General features: G+C 41.6%; 1 protein-coding gene and 29 non-coding genes across 33 annotated transcripts in view; 29 read left to right on the top strand and 1 right to left on the bottom strand.

Moving 5' to 3' along the window:
* Nucleotides 1-25,099, bottom strand: part of LOC119901704 (ATP-dependent 6-phosphofructokinase, platelet type-like) — a 68,177-nt gene extending 43,078 nt beyond the window's left edge. For 2 of the 4 annotated variants that reach the window (XM_038717294.1, XM_038717293.1), the window contains exons 1-7: nt 24,884-25,099; nt 20,052-20,125; nt 17,654-17,731; nt 16,912-17,101; nt 16,653-16,818; nt 15,819-15,863; nt 15,269-15,377 (exon numbers count right to left, since the gene is read on the bottom strand). In XM_038717294.1, the coding sequence (XP_038573222.1) occupies nt 15,269-15,377; nt 15,819-15,863; nt 16,653-16,818; nt 16,912-17,101; nt 17,654-17,731; nt 20,052-20,125; nt 24,884-24,992 (771 nt within the window). In that variant the 5' untranslated portion in view covers nt 24,993-25,099. The remainder of the gene's footprint in view (nt 1-15,268; nt 15,378-15,818; nt 15,864-16,652; nt 16,819-16,911; nt 17,102-17,653; nt 17,732-20,051; nt 20,126-24,883) is intronic. The other 2 variants (XM_038717292.1, XM_038717290.1) reach the window with 1 other exon arrangement.
* On the top strand, nt 313-435 carry trnar-ucu. The gene is made up of 2 exons: nt 313-349; nt 400-435. It is a non-coding gene; the product is annotated as a tRNA-Arg (tRNA).
* On the top strand, nt 620-711 carry trnar-ucu. The gene is given in 2 exon segments: nt 620-656; nt 676-711. It is a non-coding gene; the product is annotated as a tRNA-Arg (tRNA).
* Nucleotides 1,168-1,290, top strand: trnar-ucu. The gene is made up of 2 exons: nt 1,168-1,204; nt 1,255-1,290. It is a non-coding gene; the product is annotated as a tRNA-Arg (tRNA).
* trnar-ucu lies at nt 2,471-2,562 on the top strand. Its single transcript is given in 2 exon segments — nt 2,471-2,507; nt 2,527-2,562. It is a non-coding gene; the product is annotated as a tRNA-Arg (tRNA).
* On the top strand, nt 2,663-2,785 carry trnar-ucu. The gene is made up of 2 exons: nt 2,663-2,699; nt 2,750-2,785. It is a non-coding gene; the product is annotated as a tRNA-Arg (tRNA).
* On the top strand, nt 3,438-3,560 carry trnar-ucu. The gene is made up of 2 exons: nt 3,438-3,474; nt 3,525-3,560. It is a non-coding gene; the product is annotated as a tRNA-Arg (tRNA).
* On the top strand, nt 3,853-3,975 carry trnar-ucu. Its single transcript has 2 exons — nt 3,853-3,889; nt 3,940-3,975. It is a non-coding gene; the product is annotated as a tRNA-Arg (tRNA).
* Nucleotides 4,355-4,477, top strand: trnar-ucu. Its single transcript has 2 exons — nt 4,355-4,391; nt 4,442-4,477. It is a non-coding gene; the product is annotated as a tRNA-Arg (tRNA).
* On the top strand, nt 4,936-5,058 carry trnar-ucu. Its single transcript has 2 exons — nt 4,936-4,972; nt 5,023-5,058. It is a non-coding gene; the product is annotated as a tRNA-Arg (tRNA).
* Nucleotides 5,353-5,475, top strand: trnar-ucu. Its single transcript has 2 exons — nt 5,353-5,389; nt 5,440-5,475. It is a non-coding gene; the product is annotated as a tRNA-Arg (tRNA).
* On the top strand, nt 6,319-6,441 carry trnar-ucu. Its single transcript has 2 exons — nt 6,319-6,355; nt 6,406-6,441. It is a non-coding gene; the product is annotated as a tRNA-Arg (tRNA).
* Nucleotides 6,734-6,856, top strand: trnar-ucu. The gene is made up of 2 exons: nt 6,734-6,770; nt 6,821-6,856. It is a non-coding gene; the product is annotated as a tRNA-Arg (tRNA).
* On the top strand, nt 6,957-7,079 carry trnar-ucu. Its single transcript has 2 exons — nt 6,957-6,993; nt 7,044-7,079. It is a non-coding gene; the product is annotated as a tRNA-Arg (tRNA).
* On the top strand, nt 8,039-8,130 carry trnar-ucu. Its single transcript is given in 2 exon segments — nt 8,039-8,075; nt 8,095-8,130. It is a non-coding gene; the product is annotated as a tRNA-Arg (tRNA).
* Nucleotides 8,783-8,905, top strand: trnar-ucu. Its single transcript has 2 exons — nt 8,783-8,819; nt 8,870-8,905. It is a non-coding gene; the product is annotated as a tRNA-Arg (tRNA).
* Nucleotides 9,198-9,320, top strand: trnar-ucu. The gene is made up of 2 exons: nt 9,198-9,234; nt 9,285-9,320. It is a non-coding gene; the product is annotated as a tRNA-Arg (tRNA).
* trnar-ucu lies at nt 9,698-9,789 on the top strand. Its single transcript is given in 2 exon segments — nt 9,698-9,734; nt 9,754-9,789. It is a non-coding gene; the product is annotated as a tRNA-Arg (tRNA).
* Nucleotides 10,248-10,370, top strand: trnar-ucu. Its single transcript has 2 exons — nt 10,248-10,284; nt 10,335-10,370. It is a non-coding gene; the product is annotated as a tRNA-Arg (tRNA).
* Nucleotides 10,750-10,841, top strand: trnar-ucu. The gene is given in 2 exon segments: nt 10,750-10,786; nt 10,806-10,841. It is a non-coding gene; the product is annotated as a tRNA-Arg (tRNA).
* trnar-ucu lies at nt 11,494-11,616 on the top strand. The gene is made up of 2 exons: nt 11,494-11,530; nt 11,581-11,616. It is a non-coding gene; the product is annotated as a tRNA-Arg (tRNA).
* trnar-ucu lies at nt 11,716-11,807 on the top strand. The gene is given in 2 exon segments: nt 11,716-11,752; nt 11,772-11,807. It is a non-coding gene; the product is annotated as a tRNA-Arg (tRNA).
* Nucleotides 11,908-12,030, top strand: trnar-ucu. The gene is made up of 2 exons: nt 11,908-11,944; nt 11,995-12,030. It is a non-coding gene; the product is annotated as a tRNA-Arg (tRNA).
* trnar-ucu lies at nt 12,131-12,253 on the top strand. The gene is made up of 2 exons: nt 12,131-12,167; nt 12,218-12,253. It is a non-coding gene; the product is annotated as a tRNA-Arg (tRNA).
* On the top strand, nt 12,906-12,997 carry trnar-ucu. Its single transcript is given in 2 exon segments — nt 12,906-12,942; nt 12,962-12,997. It is a non-coding gene; the product is annotated as a tRNA-Arg (tRNA).
* Nucleotides 13,098-13,220, top strand: trnar-ucu. The gene is made up of 2 exons: nt 13,098-13,134; nt 13,185-13,220. It is a non-coding gene; the product is annotated as a tRNA-Arg (tRNA).
* On the top strand, nt 13,515-13,637 carry trnar-ucu. Its single transcript has 2 exons — nt 13,515-13,551; nt 13,602-13,637. It is a non-coding gene; the product is annotated as a tRNA-Arg (tRNA).
* On the top strand, nt 14,337-14,459 carry trnar-ucu. The gene is made up of 2 exons: nt 14,337-14,373; nt 14,424-14,459. It is a non-coding gene; the product is annotated as a tRNA-Arg (tRNA).
* trnar-ucu lies at nt 14,560-14,651 on the top strand. Its single transcript is given in 2 exon segments — nt 14,560-14,596; nt 14,616-14,651. It is a non-coding gene; the product is annotated as a tRNA-Arg (tRNA).
* On the top strand, nt 14,752-14,843 carry trnar-ucu. The gene is given in 2 exon segments: nt 14,752-14,788; nt 14,808-14,843. It is a non-coding gene; the product is annotated as a tRNA-Arg (tRNA).
* Nucleotides 25,100-26,271: the final 1,172 nt, after the last annotated feature.

Below are 26,271 nucleotides of genomic sequence, written 5' to 3'. Positions count from 1 at the left end.
TCAGTCCCACCAGAGTCAACCTTTTGCAGTGTTTAAAACCGTGACGGCACGAATTTTCAGCAAATATAAGGTCCTTGAGCATTTTTGTTATTATTTTGCAAAAAGTGGCTCCAGCACCGGCTCTGTGGCGCAATGGATAGCGCACTGGACTTCTAGTCATACATCAGAGATGTTATTCAAAGGTTGTGGGTTCATCAGTCCCACCAGAGTCAACCTTTTGCAGTGTTTAAAACCGTGACGGCACGAATTTTCAGCAAATACAAGGTCCTTGAGCATTTTTGTTATTATTTTGCAAAAAGTGGCTCCAGCGCCGGCTCTGTGGCGCAATGGATAGCGCATTGGACTTCTAGTCATACATCAGAGATGTTATTCAAAGGTTGTGGGTTCATTAGAGACGTTATTCAAAGGTTGTGGGTTCGAGTCCCACCAGAGTCGACCTTTTGCAGTGTTTAAAACCGTGACGGCACGAATTTTCAGCAAATACAAGCTCCTTGAGCATTTTTGTAATTATTTTGCAAAAAGAGGCCGCAGAGCAGGCTCTGTGACGGCATGAATTTTCAGCAAATACAAGGTCCTTGAGCATTTTTGTTATCATTTTGCAAAAAGAGGCTCCAGCGCTGGCTCTGTGGTGCAATGGATAGCGCATTGGACTTCTAGTCATACATCAGAGATGTTATTCAAAGGTTGTGGGTTCGAGTCCCACCAGAGTCAACCTTTTGCAGTGTTTAAAACCGTGACGGCACGAATTTTCAGCAAATACAAGGTCCTTGAGCATTTGCTCTTGTGCTTAGTAAGTATGGCAAATGCCATAATGGTCAAAAAGTTAAGTGTGGAATGCTGGACAGTCCTCACAATCAAACTCACAGTAGCGAGCTTGGCTACATAGCGAAAGGTTTGTGCCAATTAAAGATTGGATTTGCAGTGTTTAAAACCATGATGGCGCAAACTTCAGCGGTGCAATGGATAGCGCGTTGGACTTCTAGTCATATATCAGAGATGTTAATCAAAGGTTGTGGGTTCATTAGAGATGTTATTCAAAGGTTGTGGGTTCGAGTCCCACCAGAGTCAACCTTTTGCAGTGTTTAAAACCGTGACGGCACGAATTTTCAGCAAATACAAGGTCCTTGAGCATTTTTGTTATTATTTTGCAAAAGTGGCTCCAGCGCCGGCTCTGTGGCGCAATGGATAGCGCATTGGACTTCTAGTCATACATCAGAGATGTTATTCAAAGGTTGTGGGTTCATCAGAGATGTTATTCAAAGGTTGTGGGTTTGAGTCCCACCAGAGTCAACCTTTTGCAGTGTTTAAAACCGTGACGGCACGAATTTTCAGCAAATACAAGGTCCTTGAGCATTTTTGTTATTATTTTGCAAAAAGAGGCTCCAGCGCAGGCTCTGTGGCGCAATGGATAGCACATTGGACTTCTAGTCATACATCAGAGATGTTATTCAAAGGTTGTGGGTTCATCAGAGATGTTATTCAAAGGTTGTGGGTTCAAGTCCCACCAGAGTCAACCTTTTGCAGTGTTTAAAACCGTGACGGCACGAATTTTCAGCAAATACAAGGTCCTTGAGCATTTGCTCTTGTGCTTAGTAAGTATGGCAAATGCCATAATGGTCAAAAAGTTAAGTGTGGAATGCTGGACAGTCCTCACAATCAAACTCACAGTAGCGAGCTTGGCTACATAGCGAAAGGTTTGTGCCAATTAAAGATTGGATTTGCAGTGTTTAAAACCATGATGGCGCAAAATTTCAGCGGCGCAATGGATAGCGCGTTGCACTTCTAGTCATATATCAGAGATGTTATTCAAAGGTTGTGGGTTCATTAGAGATGTTATTCAAAGGTTGTGGGTTCGAGTCCCACCAGAGTCAACCTTTTGCAGTGTTTAAAACCGTGACGGCACGAATTTTCAGCAAATACAAGGTCCTTGAGCATTTTTGTTATTTTTTGCAAAAAGAGGCTCCAGCGCTGGCTCTGTGGCGCAATGGATAGCGCATTGGACTTCTAGTCATACATCAGAGATGTTATTCAAAGGTTGTGGGTTCATCAGTCCCACCAGAGTCAACCTTTTGCAGTGTTTAAAACCGTGACGGCACGAATTTTCAGCAAATATAAGGTCCTTGAGCATTTTTGTTATTATTTTGCAAAAAGTGGCTCCAGCACTGGCTCTGTGGCGCAATGGATAGCGCACTGGACTTCTAGTCATACATCAGAGATGTTATTCAAAGGTTGTGGGTTCATTAGAGACGTTATTCAAAGGTTGTGGGTTTGAGTCCCACCAGAGTCGACCTTTTGCAGTGTTTAAAACCGTGACGGCACGAATTTCAGCAAATACAAGCTCCTTGAGCATTTTTGTAATTATTTTGCAAAAAGAGGCCGCAGAGCAGGCTCTGTGACGGCATGAATTTTCAGCAAATACAAGGTCCTTGAGCATTTTTGTTATCATTTTGCAAAAAGAGGCTCCAGCGCTGGCTCTGTGGTGCAATGGATAGCGCATTGGACTTCTAGTCATACATCAGAGATGTTATTCAAAGGTTGTGGGTTCGAGTCCCACCAGAGTCAACCTTTTGCAGTGTTTAAAACCGTGACGGCACGAATTTTCAGCAAATACAAGGTCCTTGAGCATTTTTGTTATTATTTTGCAAAAAGTGGCTCCAGCGCCGGCTCTGTGGCGCAATGGATAGCGCATTGGACTTCTAGTCATACATCAGAGATGTTATTCAAAGGTTGTGGGTTCATTAGAGATGTTATTCAAAGGTTGTGGGTTCGAGTCCCACCAGAGTCAACCTTTTGCAGTGTTTAAAACCGTGACGGCACGAATTTTCAGCAAATACAAGGTCCTTGAGCATTTGCTCTTGTGCTTAGTAAGTATGGCAAATGCCATAATGGTCAAAAAGTTAAGTGTGGAATGCTGGACAGTCCTCACAATCAAACTCACAGTAGCGAGCTTGGCTACATAGCGAAAGGTTTGTGCCAATTAAAGATTGGATTTGCAGTGTTTAAAACCATGATGGCGCAAAACTTCAGCGGTGCAATGGATAGCGCGTTGGACTTCTAGTCATATATCAGAGATGTTAATCAAAGGTTGTGGGTTCATTAGAGATGTTATTCAAAGGTTGTGGGTTTGAGTCCCACCAGAGTCAACCTTTTGCAGTGTTTAAAACCGTGACGGCACGAATTTTCAGCAAATACAAGGTCCTTGAGCATTTTTGTTATTATTTTGCAAAAAGTGGCTCCAGCGCCGGCTCTGTGGCGCAATGGATAGCGCATTGGACTTCTAGTCATACATCAGAGATGTTATTCAAAGGTTGTGGGTTCATCAGTCCCACCAGAGTCAACCTTTTGCAGTGTTTAAAACCGTGACGGCACGAATTTTCAGCAAATACAAGGTCCTTGAGCATTTTTGTTATTATTTTGCAAAAAGTGGCTCCAGCGCCGGCTCTGTGGCGCAATGGATAGCGCATTGGACTTCTAGTCATACATCAGAGATGTTATTCAAAGGTTGTGGGTTCATTAGAGATGTTATTCAAAGGTTGTGGGTTCGAGTCCCACCAGAGTCAACCTTTTGCAGTGTTTAAAACCGTGACGGCACGAATTTTCAGCAAATACAATGTCCTTGAGCATTTTTGTTATTATTTTGCAAAAAGTGGCTCCAGCATGGGCTCTGTGGCATAATGGATAGCGCATTGGACTTCTAGTCATACATCAGAGATGTTATTCAAAGGTTGTGGGTTCGAGTCCCACCAGAGTCAACCTTTTGCAGTGTTTAAAACCGTGACGGCACGAATTTTCAGCAAATACAAGGTCCTTGAGCATTTTTGTTATTATTTTGCAAAAAGAAGCTCCAGCGCCGGCTCTGTGGCGCAATGGATAGCGCATTGGACTTCTAGTCATACATCAGAGATGTTATTCAAAGGTTGTGGGTTCATCAGAGATGTTATTCAAAGGTTGTGGGTTCGAGTCCCACCAGAGTCAACCTTTTGCAGTGTTTAAAACCGTGACGGCACGAATTTTCAGCAAATACAAGGTCCTTGAGCATTTTTTGTTATTATTTTGCAAAAAGAGGCTCCAGCGCTGGCTCTGTGGCGCAATGGATAGCGCATTGGACTTCTAGTCATACATCAGAGATGTTATTCAAAGGTTGTGGGTTCATCAGTCCCACCAGAGTCAACCTTTTGCAGTGTTTAAAACCGTGACGGCACGAATTTTCAGCAAATATAAGGTCCTTGAGCATTTTTGTTATTATTTTGCAAAAAGAGGCCGCAGAGCAGGCTCTGTGACGGCATGAATTTTCAGCAAATACAAGGTCCTTGAGCATTTTTGTTATTATTTTGCAAAAAGTGGCTCCAGCGCCGGCTCTGTGGCGCAATGGATAGCGCATTGGACTTCTAGTCATACATCAGAGATGTTATTCAAAGGTTGTGGGTTCATCAGAGATGTTATTCAAAGGTTGTGGGTTCAAGTCCCACCAGAGTCAACCTTTTGCAGTGTTTAAAACCGTGACGGCACGAATTTTCAGCAAATACAAGGTCCTTGAGCATTTGCTCTTGTGCTTAGTAAGTATGGCAAATGCCATAATGGTCAAAAAGTTAAGTGTGGAATGCTGGACAGTCCTCACAATCAAACTCACAGTAGCGAGCTTGGCTACATAGCGAAAGGTTTGTGCCAATTAAAGATTGGATTTGCAGTGTTTAAAACCATGATGGCGCAAAACTTCAGCGGCGCAATGGATAGCGCGTTGCACTTCTAGTCATATATCAGAGATGTTATTCAAAGGTTGTGGGTTCATTAGAGATGTTATTCAAAGGTTGTGGGTTCGAGTCCCACCAGAGTCAACCTTTTGCAGTGTTTAAAACCGTGACGGCACGAATTTTCAGCAAATACAAGGTCCTTGAGCATTTTTGTTATTATTTTGCAAAAAGTGGCTCCAGCACCGGCTCTGTGGCGCAATGGATAGCGCATTGGACTTCTAGTCATACATCAGAGATGTTATTCAAAGGTTGTGGGTTCATCAGAGATGTTATTCAAAGGTTGTGGGTTTGAGTCCCACCAGAGTCAACCTTTTGCAGTGTTTAAAACCGTGACGGCACGAATTTTCAGCAAATACAAGGTCCTTGAGCATTTTTGTTATTATTTTGCAAAAAGAGGCTCCAGCGCTGGCTCTGTGGCGCAATGGATAGCGCATTGGACTTCTAGTCATACATCAGAGATGTTATTCAAAGGTTGTGGGTTCATCAGTCCCACCAGAGTCAACCTTTTGCAGTGTTTAAAACCGTGACGGCACGAATTTTCAGCAAATACAAGGTCCTTGAGCATTTTTGTTATTATTTTGCAAAAAGTGGCTCCAGCGCCGGCTCTGTGGCGCAATGGATAGCGCATTGGACTTCTAGTCATACATCAGAGATGTTATTCAAAGGTTGTGGGTTCATTAGAGATGTTATTCAAAGGTTGTGGGTTCGAGTCCCACCAGAGTCAACCTTTTGCAGTGTTTAAAACCGTGACGGCACGAATTTTCAGCAAATACAATGTCCTTGAGCATTTTGCTATTATTTTGCAAAAAGTGGCTCCAGCACGGGCTCTGTGGCATAATGGATAGCGCATTGGACTTCTAGTCATACATCAGAGATGTTATTCAAAGGTTGTGGGTTCGAGTCCCACCAGAGTCAACCTTTTGCAGTGTTTAAAACCGTGACGGCACGAATTTTCAGCAAATACAAGGTCCTTGAGCATTTGCTCTTGTGCTTAGTAAGTATGGCAAATGCCATAATGGTCAAAAAGTTAAGTGTGGAATGCTGGACAGTCCTCACAATCAAACTCACAGTAGCGAGCTTGGCTACATAGCGAAAGGTTTGTGCCAATTAAAGATTGGATTTGCAGTGTTTAAAACCATGATGGCGCAAAATTTCAGCGGCGCAATGGATAGCGCGTTGCACTTCTAGTCATATATCAGAGATGTTATTCAAAGGTTGTGGGTTCATTAGAGATGTTATTCAAAGGTTGTGGGTTCGAGTCCCACCAGAGTCAACCTTTTGCAGTGTTTAAAACCGTGACGGCACGAATTTTCAGCAAATACAAGGTCCTTGAGCATTTTTGTTATTATTTTGCAAAAAGAGGCTCCAGCGCTGGCTCTGTGGCGCAATGGATAGCGCATTGGACTTCTAGTCATACATCAGAGATGTTATTCAAAGGTTGTGGGTTCATCAGTCCCACCAGAGTCAACCTTTTGCAGTGTTTAAAACCGTGACGGCACGAATTTTCAGCAAATACAAGGTCCTTGAGCATTTTTGTTATTATTTTGCAAAAAGTGGCTCCAGCGCCGGCTCTGTGGCGCAATGGATAGCGCATTGGACTTCTAGTCATACATCAGAGATGTTATTCAAAGGTTGTGGGTTCATTAGAGATGTTATTCAAAGGTTGTGGGTTCGAGTCCCACCAGAGTCAACCTTTTGCAGTGTTTAAAACCGTGACGGCACGAATTTTCAGCAAATACAATGTCCTTGAGCATTTTTGTTATTATTTTGCAAAAAGTGGCTCCAGCACGGGCTCTGTGGCATAATGGATAGCGCATTGGACTTCTAGTCATACATCAGAGATGTTATTCAAAGGTTGTGGGTTCGAGTCCCACCAGAGTCAACCTTTTGCAGTGTTTAAAACCGTGACGGCACAAATTTTCAGCAAATACAAGGTCCTTGAGCATTTTTGTTAATATTTTGCAAAAAGAAGCTCCAGCGCCGGCTCTGTGGCGCAATGGATAGCGCATTGGACTTCTAGTCATACATCAGAGATGTTATTCAAAGGTTGTGGGTTCATCAGAGATGTTATTCAAAGGTTGTGGGTTCGAGTCCCACCAGAGTCAACCTTTTGCAGTGTTTAAAACCGTGACGGCACGAATTTTCAGCAAATACAAGGTCCTTGAGCATTTTTGTTATTATTTTGCAAAAAGAGGCTCCAGCGCTGGCTCTGTGGCGCAATGGATAGCGCATTGGACTTCTAGTCATACATCAGAGATGTTATTGAAAGGTTGTGGGTTCATCAGAGATGTTATTCAAAGGTTGTGGGTTCAAGTCCCACCAGAGTCAACCTTTTGCAGTGTTTAAAACCGTGACGGCACGAATTTTCAGCAAATACAAGGTCCTTGAGCATTTGCTCTTGTGCTTAGTAAGTATGGCAAATGCCATAATGGTCAAAAAGTTAAGTGTGGAATGCTGGACAGTCCTCACAATCAAACTCACAGTAGCGAGCTTGGCTACATAGCGAAAGGTTTGTGCCAATTAAAGATTGGATTTGCAGTGTTTAAAACCATGATGGCGCAAAACTTCAGCGGCGCAATGGATAGCGCGTTGCACTTCTAGTCATATATCAGAGATGTTATTCAAAGGTTGTGGGTTCATTAGAGATGTTATTCAAAGGTTGTGGGTTCGAGTCCCACCAGAGTCAACCTTTTGCAGTGTTTAAAACCGTGACGGCACGAATTTTCAGCAAATACAAGGTCCTTGAGCATTTTTGTTATTATTTTGCAAAAAGAGGCTCCAGCGCTGGCTCTGTGGCGCAATGGATAGCGCATTGGACTTCTAGTCATACATCAGAGATGTTATTCAAAGGTTGTGGGTTCATCAGTCCCACCAGAGTCAACCTTTTGCAGTGTTTAAAACCGTGACGGCACGAATTTTCAGCAAATATAAGGTCCTTGAGCATTTTTGTTATTATTTTGCAAAAAGTGGCTCCAGCACTGGCTCTGTGGCGCAATGGATAGCGCACTGGACTTCTAGTCATACATCAGAGATGTTATTCAAAGGTTGTGGGTTCATTAGAGACGTTATTCAAAGGTTGTGGGTTTGAGTCCCACCAGAGTCGACCTTTTGCAGTGTTTAAAACCGTGACGGCACGAATTTTCAGCAAATACAAGCTCCTTGAGCATTTTTGTAATTATTTTGCAAAAAGAGGCCGCAGAGCAGGCTCTGTGACGGCATGAATTTTCAGCAAATACAAGGTCCTTGAGCATTTTTGTTATCATTTTGCAAAAAGAGGCTCCAGCGCTGGCTCTGTGGTGCAATGGATAGCGCATTGGACTTCTAGTCATACATCAGAGATGTTATTCAAAGGTTGTGGGTTCGAGTCCCACCAGAGTCAACCTTTTGCAGTGTTTAAAACCGTGACGGCACGAATTTTCAGCAAATACAAGGTCCTTGAGCATTTGCTCTTGTGCTTAGTAAGTATGGCAAATGCCATAATGGTCAAAAAGTTAAGTGTGGAATGCTGGACAGTCCTCACAATCAAACTCACAGTAGCGAGCTTGGCTACATAGCGAAAGGTTTGTGCCAATTAAAGATTGGATTTGCAGTGTTTAAAACCATGATGGCGCAAAACTTCAGCGGTGCAATGGATAGCGCGTTGGACTTCTAGTCATATATCAGAGATGTTAATCAAAGGTTGTGGGTTCATTAGAGATGTTATTCAAAGGTTGTGGGTTTGAGTCCCACCAGAGTCAACCTTTTGCAGTGTTTAAAACCGTGACGGCACGAATTTTCAGCAAATACAAGGTCCTTGAGCATTTTTGTTATTATTTTGCAAAAAGTGGCTCCAGCGCCGGCTCTGTGGCGCAATGGATAGCGCATTGGACTTCTAGTCATACATCAGAGATGTTATTCAAAGGTTGTGGGTTCATCAGTCCCACCAGAGTCAACCTTTTGCAGTGTTTAAAACCGTGACGGCACGAATTTTCAGCAAATACAAGGTCCTTGAGCATTTTTGTTATTATTTTGCAAAAAGTGGCTCCAGCGCCGGCTCTGTGGCGCAATGGATAGCGCATTGGACTTCTAGTCATACATCAGAGATGTTATTCAAAGGTTGTGGGTTCATTAGAGATGTTATTCAAAGGTTGTGGGTTCGAGTCCCACCAGAGTCAACCTTTTGCAGTGTTTAAAACCGTGACGGCACGAATTTTCAGCAAATACAATGTCCTTGAGCATTTTTGTTATTATTTTGCAAAAAGTGGCTCCAGCATGGGCTCTGTGGCATAATGGATAGCGCATTGGACTTCTAGTCATACATCAGAGATGTTATTCAAAGGTTGTGGGTTCGAGTCCCACCAGAGTCAACCTTTTGCAGTGTTTAAAACCGTGACGGCACGAATTTTCAGCAAATACAAGGTCCTTGAGCATTTTTGTTATTATTTTGCAAAAAGAAGCTCCAGCGCCGGCTCTGTGGCGCAATGGATAGCGCATTGGACTTCTAGTCATACATCAGAGATGTTATTCAAAGGTTGTGGGTTCATCAGAGATGTTATTCAAAGGTTGTGGGTTCGAGTCCCACCAGAGTCAACCTTTTGCAGTGTTTAAAACCGTGACGGCACGAATTTTCAGCAAATACAAGGTCCTTGAGCATTTTTTGTTATTATTTTGCAAAAAGAGGCTCCAGCGCTGGCTCTGTGGCGCAATGGATAGCGCATTGGACTTCTAGTCATACATCAGAGATGTTATTCAAAGGTTGTGGGTTCATCAGTCCCACCAGAGTCAACCTTTTGCAGTGTTTAAAACCGTGACGGCACGAATTTTCAGCAAATATAAGGTCCTTGAGCATTTTTTATTATTTTGCAAAAAGAGGCCGCAGAGCAGGCTCTGTGACGGCATGAATTTTCAGCAAATACAAGGTCCTTGAGCATTTTTGTTATCATTTTGCAAAAAGAGGCTCCAGTGCTGGCTCTGTGGTGCAATGGATAGCGCATTGGACTTCTAGTCATACATCAGAGATGTTATTCAAAGGTTGTGGGTTCGAGTCCCACCAGAGTCAACCTTTTGCAGTGTTTAAAACCGTGACGGCACGAATTTTCAGCAAATACAAGGTCCTTGAGCATTTGCTCTTGTGCTTAGTAAGTATGGCAAATGCCATAATGGTCAAAAAGTTAAGTGTGGAATGCTGGACAGTCCTCACAATCAAACTCACAGTAGCGAGCTTGGCTACATAGCGAAAGGTTTGTGCCAATTAAAGATTGGATTTGCAGTGTTTAAAACCATGATGGCGCAAAACTTCAGCGGTGCAATGGATAGCGCGTTGGACTTCTAGTCATATATCAGAGATGTTATTCAAAGGTTGTGGGTTCATTAGAGATGTTATTCAAAGGTTGTGGGTTCGAGTCCCACCAGAGTCAACCTTTTGCAGTGTTTAAAACCGTGACGGCACGAATTTTCAGCAAATACAAGGTCCTTGAGCATTTTTGTTATTATTTTGCAAAAAGAAGCTCCAGTGCCGGCTCTGTGGCGCAATGGATAGCGCATTGGACTTCTAATCATACATCAGAGATGTTATTCAAAGGTTGTGGGTTCATCAGAGATGTTATTCAAAGGTTGTGGGTTCGAGTCCCACCAGAGTCAACCTTTTGCAGTGTTTAAAACCGTGACGGCACGAATTTTCAGCAAATACAAGGTCCTTGAGCATTTTTTGTTATTATTTTGCAAAAAGAGGCTCCAGCGCTGGCTCTGTGGCGCAATGGATAGCGCATTGGACTTCTAGTCATACATCAGAGATGTTATTCAAAGGTTGTGGGTTCATCAGTCCCACCAGAGTCAACCTTTTGCAGTGTTTAAAACCGTGACGGCACGAATTTTCAGCAAATATAAGGTCCTTGAGCATTTTTGTTATTATTTTGCAAAAAGAGGCCGCAGAGCAGGCTCTGTGACGGCATGAATTTTCAGCAAATACAAGGTCCTTGAGCATTTTTGTTATCATTTTGCAAAAAGAGGCTCCAGTGCTGGCTCTGTGGTGCAATGGATAGCGCATTGGACTTCTAGTCATACATCAGAGATGTTATTCAAAGGTTGTGGGTTCGAGTCCCACCAGAGTCAACCTTTTGCAGTGTTTAAAACCGTGACGGCACGAATTTTCAGCAAATACAAGGTCCTTGAGCATTTGCTCTTGTGCTTAGTAAGTATGGCAAATGCCATAATGGTCAAAAAGTTAAGTGTGGAATGCTGGACAGTCCTCACAATCAAACTCACAGTAGCGAGCTTGGCTACATAGCGAAAGGTTTGTGCCAATTAAAGATTGGATTTGCAGTGTTTAAAACCATGATGGCGCAAAACTTCAGCGGTGCAATGGATAGCGCGTTGGACTTCTAGTCATATATCAGAGATGTTATTCAAAGGTTGTGGGTTCATTAGAGATGTTATTCAAAGGTTGTGGGTTCGAGTCCCACCAGAGTCAACCTTTTGCAGTGTTTAAAACCGTGACGGCACGAATTTTCAGCAAATACAAGGTCCTTGAGCATTTTTGTTATTATTTTGCAAAAAGAGGCTCCAGCGCTGGCTCTGTGGCGCAATGGATAGCGCATTGGACTTCTAGTCATACATCAGAGATGTTATTCAAAGGTTGTGGGTTCATCAGTCCCACCAGAGTCAACCTTTTGCAGTGTTTAAAACCGTGACGGCACGAATTTTCAGCAAATACAAGGTCCTTGAGCATTTTTGTTATTATTTTGCAAAAAGTGGCTCCAGCGCCGGCTCTGTGGCGCAATGGATAGCGCATTGGACTTCTAGTCATACATCAGAGATGTTATTCAAAGGTTGTGGGTTCATTAGAGATGTTATTCAAAGGTTGTGGGTTCGAGTCCCACCAGAGTCAACCTTTTGCAGTGTTTAAAACCGTGACGGCACGAATTTTCAGCAAATACAATGTCCTTGAGCATTTTGTTATTATTTTGCAAAAAGTGGCTCCAGCACGGGCTCTGTGGCATAATGGATAGCGCATTGGACTTCTAGTCATACATCAGAGATGTTATTCAAAGGTTGTGGGTTCGAGTCCCACCAGAGTCAACCTTTTGCAGTGTTTAAAACCGTGACGGCACGAATTTTCAGCAAATACAAGGTCCTTGAGCATTTTTGTTATTATTTTGCAAAAAGAAGCTCCAGCGCCGGCTCTGTGGCGCAATGGATAGCGCATTGGACTTCTAGTCATACATCAGAGATGTTATTCAAAGGTTGTGGGTTCATCAGAGATGTTATTCAAAGGTTGTGGGTTCGAGTCCCACCAGAGTCAACCTTTTGCAGTGTTTAAAACCGTGACGGCACGAATTTTCAGCAAATACAAGGTCCTTGAGCATTTTTGTTATTATTTTGCAAAAAGAGGCTCCAGCGCTGGCTCTGTGGCGCAATGGATAGCGCATTGGACTTCTAGTCATACATCAGAGATGTTATTCAAAGGTTGTGGGTTCATCAGAGATGTTATTCAAAGGTTGTGGGTTCAAGTCCCACCAGAGTCAACCTTTTGCAGTGTTTAAAACCGTGACGGCACGAATTTTCAGCAAATACAAGGTCCTTGAGCATTTGCTCTTGTGCTTAGTAAGTATGGCAAATGCCATAATGGTCAAAAAGTTAAGTGTGGAATGCTGGACAGTCCTCACAATCAAACTCACAGTAGCGAGCTTGGCTACATAGCGAAAGGTTTGTGCCAATTAAAGATTGGATTTGCAGTGTTTAAAACCATGATGGCGCAAAACTTCAGCGGCGCAATGGATAGCGCGTTGCACTTCTAGTCATATATCAGAGATGTTATTCAAAGGTTGTGGGTTCATTAGAGATGTTATTCAAAGGTTGTGGGTTCGAGTCCCACCAGAGTCAACCTTTTGCAGTGTTTAAAACCGTGACGGCACGAATTTTCAGCAAATACAAGGTCCTTGAGCATTTTTGTTATTATTTTGCAAAAAGAGGCTCCAGCGCTGGCTCTGTGGCGCAATGGATAGCGCATTGGACTTCTAGTCATACATCAGAGATGTTATTCAAAGGTTGTGGGTTCATCAGTCCCACCAGAGTCACCCTTTTGCAGTGTTTAAAACCGTGACGGCACGAATTTTCAGCAAATACAAGGTCCTTGAGCATTTTTGTTATTATTTTGCAAAAAGAGGCTCCAGCGCTGGCTCTGTGGCGCAATGGATAGCGCATTGGACTTCTAGTCATACATCAGAGATGTTATTCAAAGGTTGTGGGTTCGAGTCCCACCAGAGTCAACCTTTTGCAGTGTTTAAAACCGTGACGGCACGAATTTTCAGCAAATACAAGGTCCTTGAGCATTTTTGTTATTATTTTGCAAAAAGTGGCTCCAGCACCGGCTCTGTGGCGCAATGGATAGCGCATTGGACTTCTAGTCATACATCAGAGATGTTATTCAAAGGTTGTGGGTTCATTAGAGATGTTATTCAAAGGTTGTGGGTTCGAGTCCCACCAGAGTCAACCTTTTGCAGTGTTTAAAACCGTGACGGCACGAATTTTCAGCAAATACAAGGTCCTTGAGCATTTTTGTTATTATTTTGCAAAAAGAGGCTCCAGCACTGGCTCTGTGGCGCAATGGATAGCGCATTGGACTTCTAGTCATACATCAGAGATGTTATTCAAAGGTTGTGGGTTCATCAGTCCCACCAGAGTCAACCTTTTGCAGTGTTTAAAACCGTGACGGCACGAATTTTCAGCAAATACAAGGTCCTTGAGCATTTTTGTTATTATTTTGCAAAAAGTGGCTCCAGCACCGGCTCTGTGGCGCAATGGATAGCGCATTGGACTTCTAGTCATACATCAGAGATGTTATTCAAAGGTTGTGGGTTCATCAGAGATGTTATTCAAAGGTTGTGGGTTTGAGTCCCACCAGAGTCAACCTTTTGCAGTGTTTAAAACCGTGACGGCACGAATTTTCAGCAAATACAAGGTCCTTGAGCATTTTTGTTATTATTTTGCAAAAAGAGGCTCCAGCGCTGGCTCTGTGGCGCAATGGATAGCGCATTGGACTTCTAGTCATACATCAGAGATGTTATTCAAAGGTTGTGGGTTCATCAGTCCCACCAGAGTCAACCTTTTGCAGTGTTTAAAACCGTGACGGCACGAATTTTCAGCAAATACAAGGTCCTTGAGCATTTTTGTTATTATTTTGCAAAAAGTGGCTTCAGCGCCGGCTCTGTGGCGCAATGGACTTCTAGTCATACATCAGAGATGTTATTCAAAGGTTGTGGGTTCATTAGAGATGTTATTCAAAGGTTGTGGGTTCGAGTCCCACCAGAGTCAACCTTTTGCAGTGTTTAAAACCGTGACGGCACGAATTTTCAGCAAATACAAGGTCCTTGAGCATTTTTGTTATTATTTTGCAAAAAGTGGCTCCAGCACTGGCTCTGTGGCGCAATGGATAGCGCATTGGACTTCTAGTCATACATCAGAGATGTTATTCAAAGGTTGTGGGTTCATCAGTCCCACCAGAGTCAACCTTTTGCAGTGTTTAAAACCGTGACGGCACGAATTTTCAGCAAATACAAGGTCCTTGAGCATTTTTGTTATTATTTTGCAAAAAGTGGCTCCAGCGCCGGCTCTGTGGCGCAATGGATAGCGCATTGGACTTCTAGTCATACATCTGAGATGTTATTCAAAGGTTGTGGGTTCATTAGAGATGTTATTCAAAGGTTGTGGGTTTGAGTCCCACCAGAGTCAACCTTTTGCAGTGTTTAAAACCGTGACGGCACGAATTTTCAGCAAATACAATGTCCTTGAGCATTTTTGTTATTATTTTGCAAAAAGTGGCTCCAGCACCGGCTCTGTGGCGCAATGGATAGCGCATTGGACTTCTAGTCATACATCAGAGATGTTATGCAAAGGTTGTGGGTTCGAGTCCCACCAGAGTCAACCTTTTGCAGTGTTTAAAACCGTGACGGCACGAATTTTCAGCAACTACAAGGTCCTAGAGCATTTTTGTTATTATTTTGCAAAAAGTGGCTCCAGCACCGGCTCTGTGGCGCAATGGATAGCGCACTGGACTTCTAGTCATACATCAGAGATGTTATTCAAAGGTTGTGGGTTCGAGTCCCACCAGAGTCAACCTTTTGCAGTGTTTAAAACCGTGACGGCACGAATTTTCAGCAAATACAAGCTCCTTGAGCATTTTTGTAATTATTTTGCAAAAAGAGGCCGCAGAGCAGGCTCTGTGGCGCAATGGATAGCGCATTGGACTTCTAGTCATACATAACCTGAAAACCGTGACGGCATGAATTTTCAGCAAATACAAGCTGCTGGAGAGAAGAGAATTCCAAGGAAGATGCGAAGCATTTTTAAAATTTATAAAAACGACTAATGATTAAAACGCTCAACGTTGTGATGTCTGTTAGCCATCGCCAACCCTGTTTTCGACAATGTTTATGTTGGTGTGGGTTTGTGTATCCATGTTATACATAACTATAATATTAAATAAAAATATCATTTATTTAGATTTGGTGAAAAAAATGTGATTCTGTGAGTGTGTGTACCTCAGATAATTTCTGACACATGTTGTCCTCCCAGCCATCTTCAGGAGGCATTTCTGGGATAAAAACCCAATCTGCTCCACATGCCAGGGCACTCACCAGGGCCAAGTATCTGCACACACACACACGAAATATTTAAATAAATCTTTTGAATATTTACTTCCCTGTAACAGATATGTGTTATGAAACATTTTATGTACACAACATATACAGACGGGAGTAACAAACTCATTTTTACTCGTACCTACCTAAACATACTATTGCCCTAAACACACATGCATGGGCCTTGCTCAATATGAGCCATGGCTTATTCAAAGGCAGATCCAAAAGGGTAAGAGGATTTAAATTTGAATATGTATGTTTAGAATAAATTTGACTTGGTATTTTCAAAATGTTGTCTGCATTGATTTCATTGTGCTTTGTTAATGAGACTTACTTTGTGTACAAGCATATTTAACTTAAATTCCTTACATATTATGAATATATATGTTCTTATGTGTACGGTGTTGTTACCTCTCTGTAGTGCAATCCAAACACAAAGAAAAGTGCCTACCCACAGTGCCTGCCCATGACCTCCAGCACAAATGTCCTCTGGTGGCTGGAAAAACAGCGGAAAACAGAAGCAATGTCAGAAACAAGAAAAAGCACTCATCGGTGCAACCCAGTGGACATGCGACATCTATTGCATGTTTGTCCGTCTTGGAAAATGGATCTCTCCTCTCTTGCTCTGCCTGAGGTTTCTTTCATTTTTTGCCAGGTTAAAAGTTTTATCATCATCTTTCCCATATCGTCATCTGAATCAAGGATCTTAAGACAGGGGGTGTCGTGTGCTGTACAGATTGAGAAGCAAAGTTGTGATTTTGGGGTATATTAATAAAATTCACTTGACTTGACTTATCTGTTGAAACAGGTCAGTGCAGGACAGATGATTAAGACACACTCACTGAAACCTTCACCCTAAACTTAACCATGTCTAAAAATTTCTTTGAGGTTTGGGAGACCCTGAGCTGACCCTAGCTAAAGAGAGATGTACTTGTGAAAGTTGGAAAGTGTTGTCCTGTCTCGCGACATGTTGTCTTTTTTCTTGTCTACTATGTTTTGTCAAAATTTATCAAGTCTGATCATGTCTTCCCATATTATATCATGTCTTGTCTCCTTATGTCGTGCCACAACTTGTCTTCTTGCGTCTTGTTATATCTTGAGTTCTAGCCTTTTATGTCCTGTCTTCTTAACATCTTTTACATCATGTCTTGTATTATTTTAGTCTTCTTATGTCTTCTCTTGCTACATCTTATTTTTTTCATTATGTTTTGTCTCTATGATTGGTGGGTCACTGAGCAATTACTATGCAACTGGCTCTGAGGCTCTCCTCTCAGGACTTGATCACCTCTGAGCCGTGGTCATGATGGCGTCCACCACCTCGATGATCCTGTGCAGTGCAGAGTCGGTGCCGATGGTCATGTCAGTGCCGCAGAAGTCATTGTCGATGGAGCCGACCATTCCAACAATGTGGAGCTCCGAGTTACTGCGGGCTGCTTCCTCATCGATCAGACCTGAAAAACATGAGCGGGAGAGAGATAAACAGTCTTTACACCTGTAAAGTAAGAGTGGTAGGGTGTCAACTGAAAGCCCTGCAGTGCGCTTACCTTGCTGGAGGAGCTCATCTAACAGGCCACTCCACTCCTCTCTGAAAAGGTTGGCTCCGGTCAGACTCCCGTCTCCACCAATCACACACAGGTTGGTGATACTGCGCTGCACAAGGTTGTGTGCTGCTTTCAAGCGGCCCTCATGGTTACGAAAGTCTTTACAGCGGGCGCTGCCGATGACTGTGCCACCCTGAGGGAAATATAAATTACAATCTGAAATCACATTATTCTCTCCTTAAATTGCTCTCCTGCTGGCTTGATTATGCTGTAAAAAAATACTTTTATTTTTTTTTAAACCATTACGATACTTTCAGATCTGTTATCTATCTATTTATGGTAATATTATTTTGAGTCTTTTTTAAGGTTGCGTGGCTCATACACTGCTGGTTGTTTCTAACAACATAAATATTTTTTCACTGTTTTACTGAAAGTAATCCTGACTGAGACAATTTCCAACTATGACAGTGAAAATGTGTAACTCAATCACGGACTCATTTGGCTCAAAGCTAATTGCATTGTTGCCAAGTCACTTCCAACACAAGCACAAATCCTGCCGTTCCTTCACAAACAGCAATTCATGGCACTAAAATACAGAGCAATAATTATAACATCAACAGTCTTTCAATTATAGCTGAATTTGAGAGTTTCATTATTAAGACAAAATCTGGATAGTTTCATCTCAACCTGATGCAATCAGATCAAGACTGTGTGACCTGAAACAGCAACACAAAGATCTGCTCACCACTTGCAACATGCTGGAGACACTTTCCCATGTCGCTTCTCTGATGTTGTCTCCACCGTCCACCATCCCCTGATACCCCTGAGAGGAGAAACAAACATGGTAACTGTTCATTGGCTCATTTCAGACATCTACGTAAACAGTACTTATGGTTATGGGTGGTTTTCTTCTGCCACAGTAGAGGGCTGCAGCTAGCTTTAATTATTTCATCTTTAAAATATCAACAACAAATCACACACAATCACAATTTCTCAGAGACAAAAATTACATCTTCAAATTGCTGGTTTTGTCAAAATAACAGTGGCAAATAGGGTGAGGTTTAGGGAGTCAAAGTACAGGTTTGATGTGGTGAGAGAAGGTACAGTAAACGACTATAAAAGACAACTCGACTGTTCTGACTCCATCCCCCATCACTCCATTGATCAGCTCCAGTCCACCAGCTCTACCTTCCCCACCTCAGCAGGTCCCTGGAGCCTTCAACAACTGCCCACTCCAGAGGCAATCCCCCCTCCCCCTACCTCAACAACGACCTTCTCCTGGGTCTCGGCTTCAATCTAACATCCCTCCGGAACCTAGAGCTGGTCTCATCAACAAGACCCAGGACCCCCACTTACACTGACTCCCATAACCTCCCCCCTCCACAATACACTCACACTGTAATTTTTTTATACATGTAAAACTTTTCTGCACTAACTAATTTAAACACAAACCATATTGTACATATAATTTATCTCTCCATGTCTTAATGTCAATTCTATATTTATGATTACATATACCTGGTATGTTTATTGGTTATTGTTAAGCACCAAAAAGCCAAAGCAAATTCCTTGTATGTGTAAACCTGCTTGGGAATAAAGCAGATTCTGAATCAGCAGATTCTGAATCAGCAGATGGTTTCAGCACTGTTAAGTTCCACTGTTTTTTTATTCACAATGTTGTGTATACTGATCCTACCAGCCCGAGACCAAAATAAAGGCATCATGGCACGCAGCTGTCATTACACACAGCCCAGTGGTTATCCGAGGCTGAAGCGGATGACAGTGCAGCCAGTGAAGGATGAAGCCTGGCCGTGGTAATTAGATTATATTGACACTAAGACCAGATTGTCTCTATCTTGTCACTGCCCTCAACCCCATTCAAACAACATACACTATCAGTCATTCTCAAACAAACAACTGTAAGCTATTAATTAAACAGGGATTTATTGTTGCTTTTCTTTTCTGACATTAAACCACTATGATTTATAATTCTGTGTCAGATTACCTTTAAGTGGTGAAACTGCAGAATACTTTTATTCTTTATTAAAGCTTTAATTTGAATTGCTTTACCATGCATTGAACTTCAGTTTAATATGTGTGAAGCCACACTGTGTGAAACACTGTCTGAGATGCAACAGTTTATATTTTGCATATGAGCACAGCGTATATCATCTAATCATGCACAATCTATCAAATTCTTCAGATGAGGAAATTTCATTTGAAATCACAAATGATGTTAGAATTATTAAATTAGGGTTTTGCAGAATATGTGAATAACACATTTCATTTAGGCCAAATCAAAAGACGAAAATGTTAAAAAGCAAAACACATCCTTACCGAAATTATTATTATTATAGCTACTGTGCTACTGATCTGTATGTCACCAAACTCACATTAAGATGTCTAGCCAGGAAAAAACATGACATGGAGACAGGCCAAGAGTCCAAAATGCATGACCAGATAGAAATCTGAAAAGGGCTAAAAGGTATTAGGCAATTTAAGGAAGATATCAACAATAAAGACTTCTTTCTGCACTGTGAATAAAATGTTTTATTACCAGAGCACTCCCAAATGACAATAAATGACAGCTTTTGTTGACTCTATAGTGTTTCTTGGAGGACAGAAATGTTTCACATACACGTAATACTCCAGCGACTGTCCCTCTGCAAATCTTGACATATTTCATGTCAAGATTTAAACACCTACAACATTCATTTTGGTCGCTAGTGTTTCTATTTTCCTTGGAATGTTGGCTGTAAAAGGTGCTTTAAGATAATTTTATGTTAACTTATTTCTGAAGCTATTGGGTGATTTAAAAATCAAATAAGCATTTAACTGCTTGTTTCATTGTTCTTTTAATTTCAACTAATGCTGAGTATTTTTATGATTAATGAAATCCAGACACTTTATTAAAGTTAACTGGATTTAACTGTCTAAGGACAAATCCAGATGAAGCATGACTTTGGTACCAAATGCAGTTTAACATCAAGTCTTTCAGTCCAACTGGTCCAACAATCACAGCCCGATGAGGAAGTACTCGTCAGTACTAATTTGGCTCACTGTTGAGTGTGACAGATACTGCAGACTGCAGACCCGGAGGCCATGTCTGGAGCCTGACTCATGACTCATGACTCATGCCTCACCTCGTGGATGAAGTAGACCTTTGCTCCCACGTAGATGCCCATACGGACGACGGCCCGGACCGCCCCATTCATACCTGTTAGAGAACAGAGAAGAGTTATCAAGGAAACAGACAGTCCTTTTCAATAAGCATTTTTGTGACTGTCATGATGTGTTTTGTGATAGAAATGTACACTATATACACTTGTTTTTTATGATGAATGCTTTATGATTCTTTCAGCTAAGAACACAGGGTGATACTTTGTCTTCTTTATCTGCTCTTTATAACATTTGTTAAATCTATCAGGGGAGAGAGCAGAGATTGCATTTGCAAATCATTAAATGAATATTGCAATAAAATGTCTTTTGTTGAATTCACTTTATTACAGAAATGTCCGCAACATGTTTGACATGGTATGCAAATAGCCAAAGGATGACCTCCAAACAGGGCAGTAGCCTATTGTGCAGTCAATTTGGACAGGTGAAGAAATTAACCATGCCTTTTTTTTTACAGCTTGTCTTGTCACGGCTACTCTCCTAACGCATCTTAGTTTTCCGGAGAATTATTCAGTCAACTGGAGAGGACACAAGGACACGGACACAAAATAACTCATATTTGTGTAAATCCGACTGTCGTGTGAACTACTGTATATATTATAGTATTTGCTATAAATAAGAAAAGAATAGAACATCAGAAAAAGAATGTGCTTAACAGAGTTTAAATGTATATATTTCACATCTACATCTACCACTTGCAACCTTCTTGCAATCCTACTTGAAACGAGCAAAGTGACAAGTGACGGGGAGGGAGAGAACATAGTAAACATAACAGCATAAACAGGGAGTGGCAGAAACCAGACAGACCGACAGACAACAGGAGAGGTCAGAACAGAGAGAGGGAGAGACACAGAGACAGAGAGAGGAGACGAGAGTGCCCTTGAGCATCTTGTGTCGAAACACAAAGTGTCTGTCGGAGCACTTAGTGAAATTAGAAACGGCGGACTATAAATCTCAGACCGAGGCTGTGGTCTACACAGTGACCGTACAGTTTCAAGCGAGCAGACAAAGGCTGTTATGCTGTGATTGTAGTGATTGATTAAAAAAATGTGTTTGATGTACAACTGGCTGAGGGTGTAACTTGTTGATAGCTCCCTGACATTTTGCTTCAGCGTTGCAGCCTGCGTGCAGACTGAGGGCTGTGATTAAACTTTAATGAGTCGAATGGAGAAATCGGATATGGAGCCAATAGTAAAAGACCACTGCAAAGAAACTACAAATGAGAATACAGCCGCAACTAGCCTACGGATTGTTTCCATCATCAGTTCCTATGCGAGCAGCCTTTTAAATAACCAATAAATTGTTAAGTATGCAAAATGCCAGAAAATAACAGGAAATGTCCATCATCAGTTCCTAAAGCCTGTGGTGATGTTACCATAAGGCTTGTTTTGTTAAACACTGAAGGGCATACTGACATGTCTTTTATAACGCAGGAGGCACGTTCGGTCTTTCTGAGCCCGGTCTCTGTGGCAGTATGAGTGCGGCCAAGCACTGAGCACAGCAGGCTCGAGCTGCCCCTCACAGCCAACCGGGCTCTCTCTGCCAGATTCCCTCCCACTCATTGGCCCTTGTTTGCAGAACGCGTACAAGACGTGACTACTCCTTTGGTGACAGCGTCGTGCTTTAGGCCCCCGTTTAGACAGTGAGTGCATAGGACTGCAATGAATAAACTGTAGCCTCCTTATTCATTTCACTCATGGTTGGCACAAAAACTTCTGACAAAAATGTTTAACTTTGTTTACAGTGTTTAACATTGTATTTCTACGGTGACAAAGGATAAAATGGTTCTTTGCCAAATGACAATGTTTCCAAACGCTGCGTAAAAAGCTTGCAAAAACTTTGATGAACAGCCTTGGGTTGGGGGTTGTGAAAAGGGTTTATACTCGGGTTGTAAAACTTTTTCTTCTGGCAGAGACAGCTGATTTGTGCCTGCACTAAACTAGGGCTGCAACAAACAATTTCGTTTTTCATAATTGATTAATCTGCTAATTATTTTTGCCCATCACATAAGACAAAACGTGCAGCAAATCCTCACCGGTGACATGCTGCAACTAGGGAGTGTTTGGCATTTTTGCTAGAAAGAAGGACATAAATGTGAGTGAGCAAAAAAACAAAATGAGTAAAAAAATCTTACTGGATAATTTTTTTTTTAACAAAGATGTTACATGTTACACATATGTTTCGTGCCGTGCTGGAGGCACTATTACAAAAATGATAACATTCTAATGCAGGTTATGTGTAGGATAGCTGCACAAAGGGGGGCTTTCCTGCCCAGAAGAAACAGTATGCAAGTCTGGATTTGGTTTCAGGCAGTGTTGATGGGATGAGCCAGTGTTGCTAAGAGACCAAGACAGTGCTGGTTGGTTGGAAAGAGTTTCAATTGGACAATATGTTTAAAAATACATTAGGTGATTTCAATGAATGACGTAAAAATGGTGATGAAGTAAAGCATCTCATCTCATGTTTGTATGTGTGTGTGTATGTGTGTGTGTGTGTCCCAGCTGTGCTCTTGGAATAACTTTCCCTAAGGCCTGCTGCGAACCTCTCCAGTTGCGTGTCTGTGTGTGCGCCGCATGTATGCATGTACTCCACAGGGTAGCAGGGACATTTGCCTTAGTCATCATTTTTTCATCTTACAGCAAGATTGGTGGTGGAAAATCCTCTAAGGCTTGTTGGATTTAGAGAAAGGCTGTAAAATATTTTAAAAAGAACAAACAAATTACTGCATCAAAATGTAAATTTTCTCTAGGCATTCCTGATATATATTTTTTTTCCTGCACAAGATATTTTTGTATTTAATTTATTATTTCAACTATTTCTTATTTGTGGAACTATTATCTATTCTATTATTATATGGGTTATTTGTTAATATTTGGATTTTTGCTAATTCATTTAATTGATGATGATAAAGAAAATTTGGGATGAAAAATTGAATATATCCTAAAACCAGATTTGTGCCAGTACAGAGTAGCTAAGAAACTGTTTACATTCAGTATATTATGAACGAATGCACAAGAACCAATTTTGTATGTCCTAAAGGAACATGTTTATATGTCAGTTACTGCAGTGTTAATCAAAGTTTTCAGCTTTTGCTCTCGGGTAAAGAATAATTTTCGGCTTGTTTAATTTGAGTCAGTACCAAAGACAAACACACATACAAAATCCCTTTAAAGATAGCTCTGTTTATTGGCATGTTCGACACTGTGCACCATTTTCAAGCTGGCAGCACCGCAAGGAACAAAACATTCCATTAGACGTTGTTACTACAAAGACTGACTCTGTTTTGCATTGATTTATTTTTAAGAATCAGGATCAGAATCAGCTTTATTTGCCTGGTATGTGCACACATATGAGGAATCTGACTCTGGATTGTACATTGCTCAGGATGTGCTTACTCAAACAATGATGCAATAATAAAATCAAACACAGGGTACAGTATAGAGAACAAACATATATATATATATATGTTTGTTCTCTATACTGATTTTCCTTCTTCACTACATCAGTGCATACCCGCTGCTGCTCACGTAGGCGCCTTGCCGCCGTGACAGGATGGGTAAAGCAATTTATAACCATACCGGAAGTCGACAGAGTCTGCCTTCTAAATAAAAGCTTCGCAGCGCAAACTGGAAGATACGAAATTTACTGTGAAAGGTTCACTCGGAAGTGGAAAGTTTTAGTCTGGCCAGCTTCACACACGGTCCTCTCAGGACTCATCCTCCGTGATGTGACATCACATGGGAAATTTTTACGCATCTGCAGTCATATGCGAGCCTTTTTTTTTTCCTCAAGTTCTATTGATCAGTTTTTTTAGTTTAAACTTCTTGAAACTATATTTTATCCAAACAAATGGCATGGTGTTTATGAGCTTTGTGACGGCAACGTGTAGTGATGCCCAGAATTACAGTCCTAATGACATTTTTAAGGGTTCTTACTACAACAGGAAACCCGAGAGGTCTTCATCATTAGAGAAAACATAGGCAGCCCTAACCTAGACATTCAATAGATTTAAAATCCCATGTAGACCTGCAGCAAGACCTGAACTCCTTATGAAAATACTACAGGAATTATAGTGAGCACTGGGACTCAGATGCACGCACAAACACACATGCGCCATCGATGGTTTGCACGCAACAGATAGGTGCAATGGTGCAGGGTGCATGTTGAGGAAAAAAACACCTGATGTAAAAGAACAAGTCCTTTGAATTATTCGATTCTCACGATGACTTGTTGTTATTAGTCCTGCATTCTAAATGATCCAAAAGCACAAATTCCAACCTGGACACATTTATTAGCAGGACTGGATCATCAATATTGTTTAATGTACAGTTAAGGTTCACAGCAGAATGTAACTGTAACGTAACGAGTGCTTTATCGGACAAGACTGCGGCTACACATCCATTATCGGACAGGTCTTTGGCTAACGCGCTCCTGTCATTACTCTAACGTTGACTAAACGTAGACGACAACTAATGGCAAACCTTCACCAAAAACATTGTAACGGATGTTACACCACTGCAACATCTTGGGCGGAAATGAATGTTTGATATTGAAACTAACGTTAGCTAACCCTAGCTTAATGCTCTTGGTATAAAGTAACGTTACGTGCCGCTTTGAAAAAGCAAACGTACGTTACGTTGTCTAAAACAACGACAAACAACAGTGACTTAGAGCCTATTGATGGTTCCCTCTCGTTTACTGGCAGCACTTTGCGGTCACAGTAATTAAATTGGTAACGTTAGACTCAGAAGAGCCAGCAGATCTGTCCGATATTGGAACTCTAATCACACAACGTTACCTTGGGCATCTCCTCCGCTGGTCAGCACTGCGATGGATTTACCAGCACCGGACAGATTCTCGAAATATTTCCGGGTGTCCTGCCGCTTTGGTGCTGCCATGCCAGCCATCCCGGGTCACTATTACCTGCCAAAAAAATTTAATGTACAATTCAACAAGACTGCTGCGACGAGTGTCAGTATCTGAGACGGGAGGGATACTGTAGCAGCACTGCAGTGGTTAACGCCTCATTCTTCACATACACGCCCCCTGACCAAAGACCGTAGATTAAGTAAGATGACTCACTCACTCACTACTACAACAACCATGCTCAATTACACAAGTGTGAAGTATGTGGAATATACTCAAGTTACCAACAAATTTAATATTTATATGAATATAATTATATAATTGTAATTCCTCACAGAGTGGTCAGGTTTCTAGAGTAGGAAGTCCAGCTCGCTTACCCGTGTTTAAATTACAATTTAGATGCCCAAAACAGACTATGGAGAATGACGGTAGCTCAACTGAACCACCAGCAGTGTCATCCCGCAGAGTCGGCCTGTCTTAATGCTGTGGTTTGTGATATTTGACACCATCTGCTTTTAACTTTTTAAAGTAATAACACCGTTTTATTAATATTTACAATTACAAATGAAAAGTTTAATTCACAGAAATAAGAATTTTGCTCAAATTAACATGCTTTTCTGTTAGCTTTTGCTGGCTAATTTAGCAACTTGTGCGAGTGTTTACACAAATTAAATATTAAGTAAAGTATTTAGACTCTAGACAGACCGTTATGACCTGCAAGGCTAGCCTAACCAGGTTTTTGACCCTCGCCCTTTTTATATACAGTCTATTACAGTAACATTACCTGTAAATGTAAATGTCTATGCCCTGGCTGTGCAGCTCATCAAAGGCCATCAAGTTTCCCTAACTCAGTAAGGTTAGCTTGTCACAAAGTAGGTTTTTAAAATTATAGGCTGTATCTATACTGTAGTCTATAGTTATCTCCCCTTTTTTATATAAGCGGGAACCTCTGGGTCTGGAAAAGTGAAGCCAATACGATCTTAAACTTTCCATTCAACGGCCAGCAGGGGGCGACTCCACTGGTTGCAAAAAGAAGTCACATTGCATTAGGCTTAATGGCAAAATGCCCCTACTTCCCACTTAATTTCTCAATAATTAATTTCAATTCTTTTTCAATAGACCATGTCACATTTAGAAGAAAATAGACAACGAAGTAGAGGATGCTTTAGGATGGGGCTAAAGTAACAAGTCACTACCATGGCGACCTCTCAATCAGAACAGGGGCATCTCATATCAGCTTCACAGCACCTCTGAAAAAGCTTATTAGGAGTTGGTTTGAATTTCTCCACTTAGCACATTTTGTTTTAAGCTTGTTTTTTT

The sequence above is a fragment of the Micropterus salmoides genome, unplaced genomic scaffold (assembly GCF_014851395.1).
Source record: "Micropterus salmoides isolate LMB-PRFRI ecotype aquatic unplaced genomic scaffold, ASM1485139v1 Ms_hic_scaffold_14, whole genome shotgun sequence".
Taxonomy (NCBI): Eukaryota; Metazoa; Chordata; class Actinopteri; order Centrarchiformes; family Centrarchidae; genus Micropterus; species Micropterus salmoides.
The sequence above is the reverse complement of the archived record's forward strand: the minus strand, read 5'-3'. Positions and strand labels throughout refer to the sequence as shown.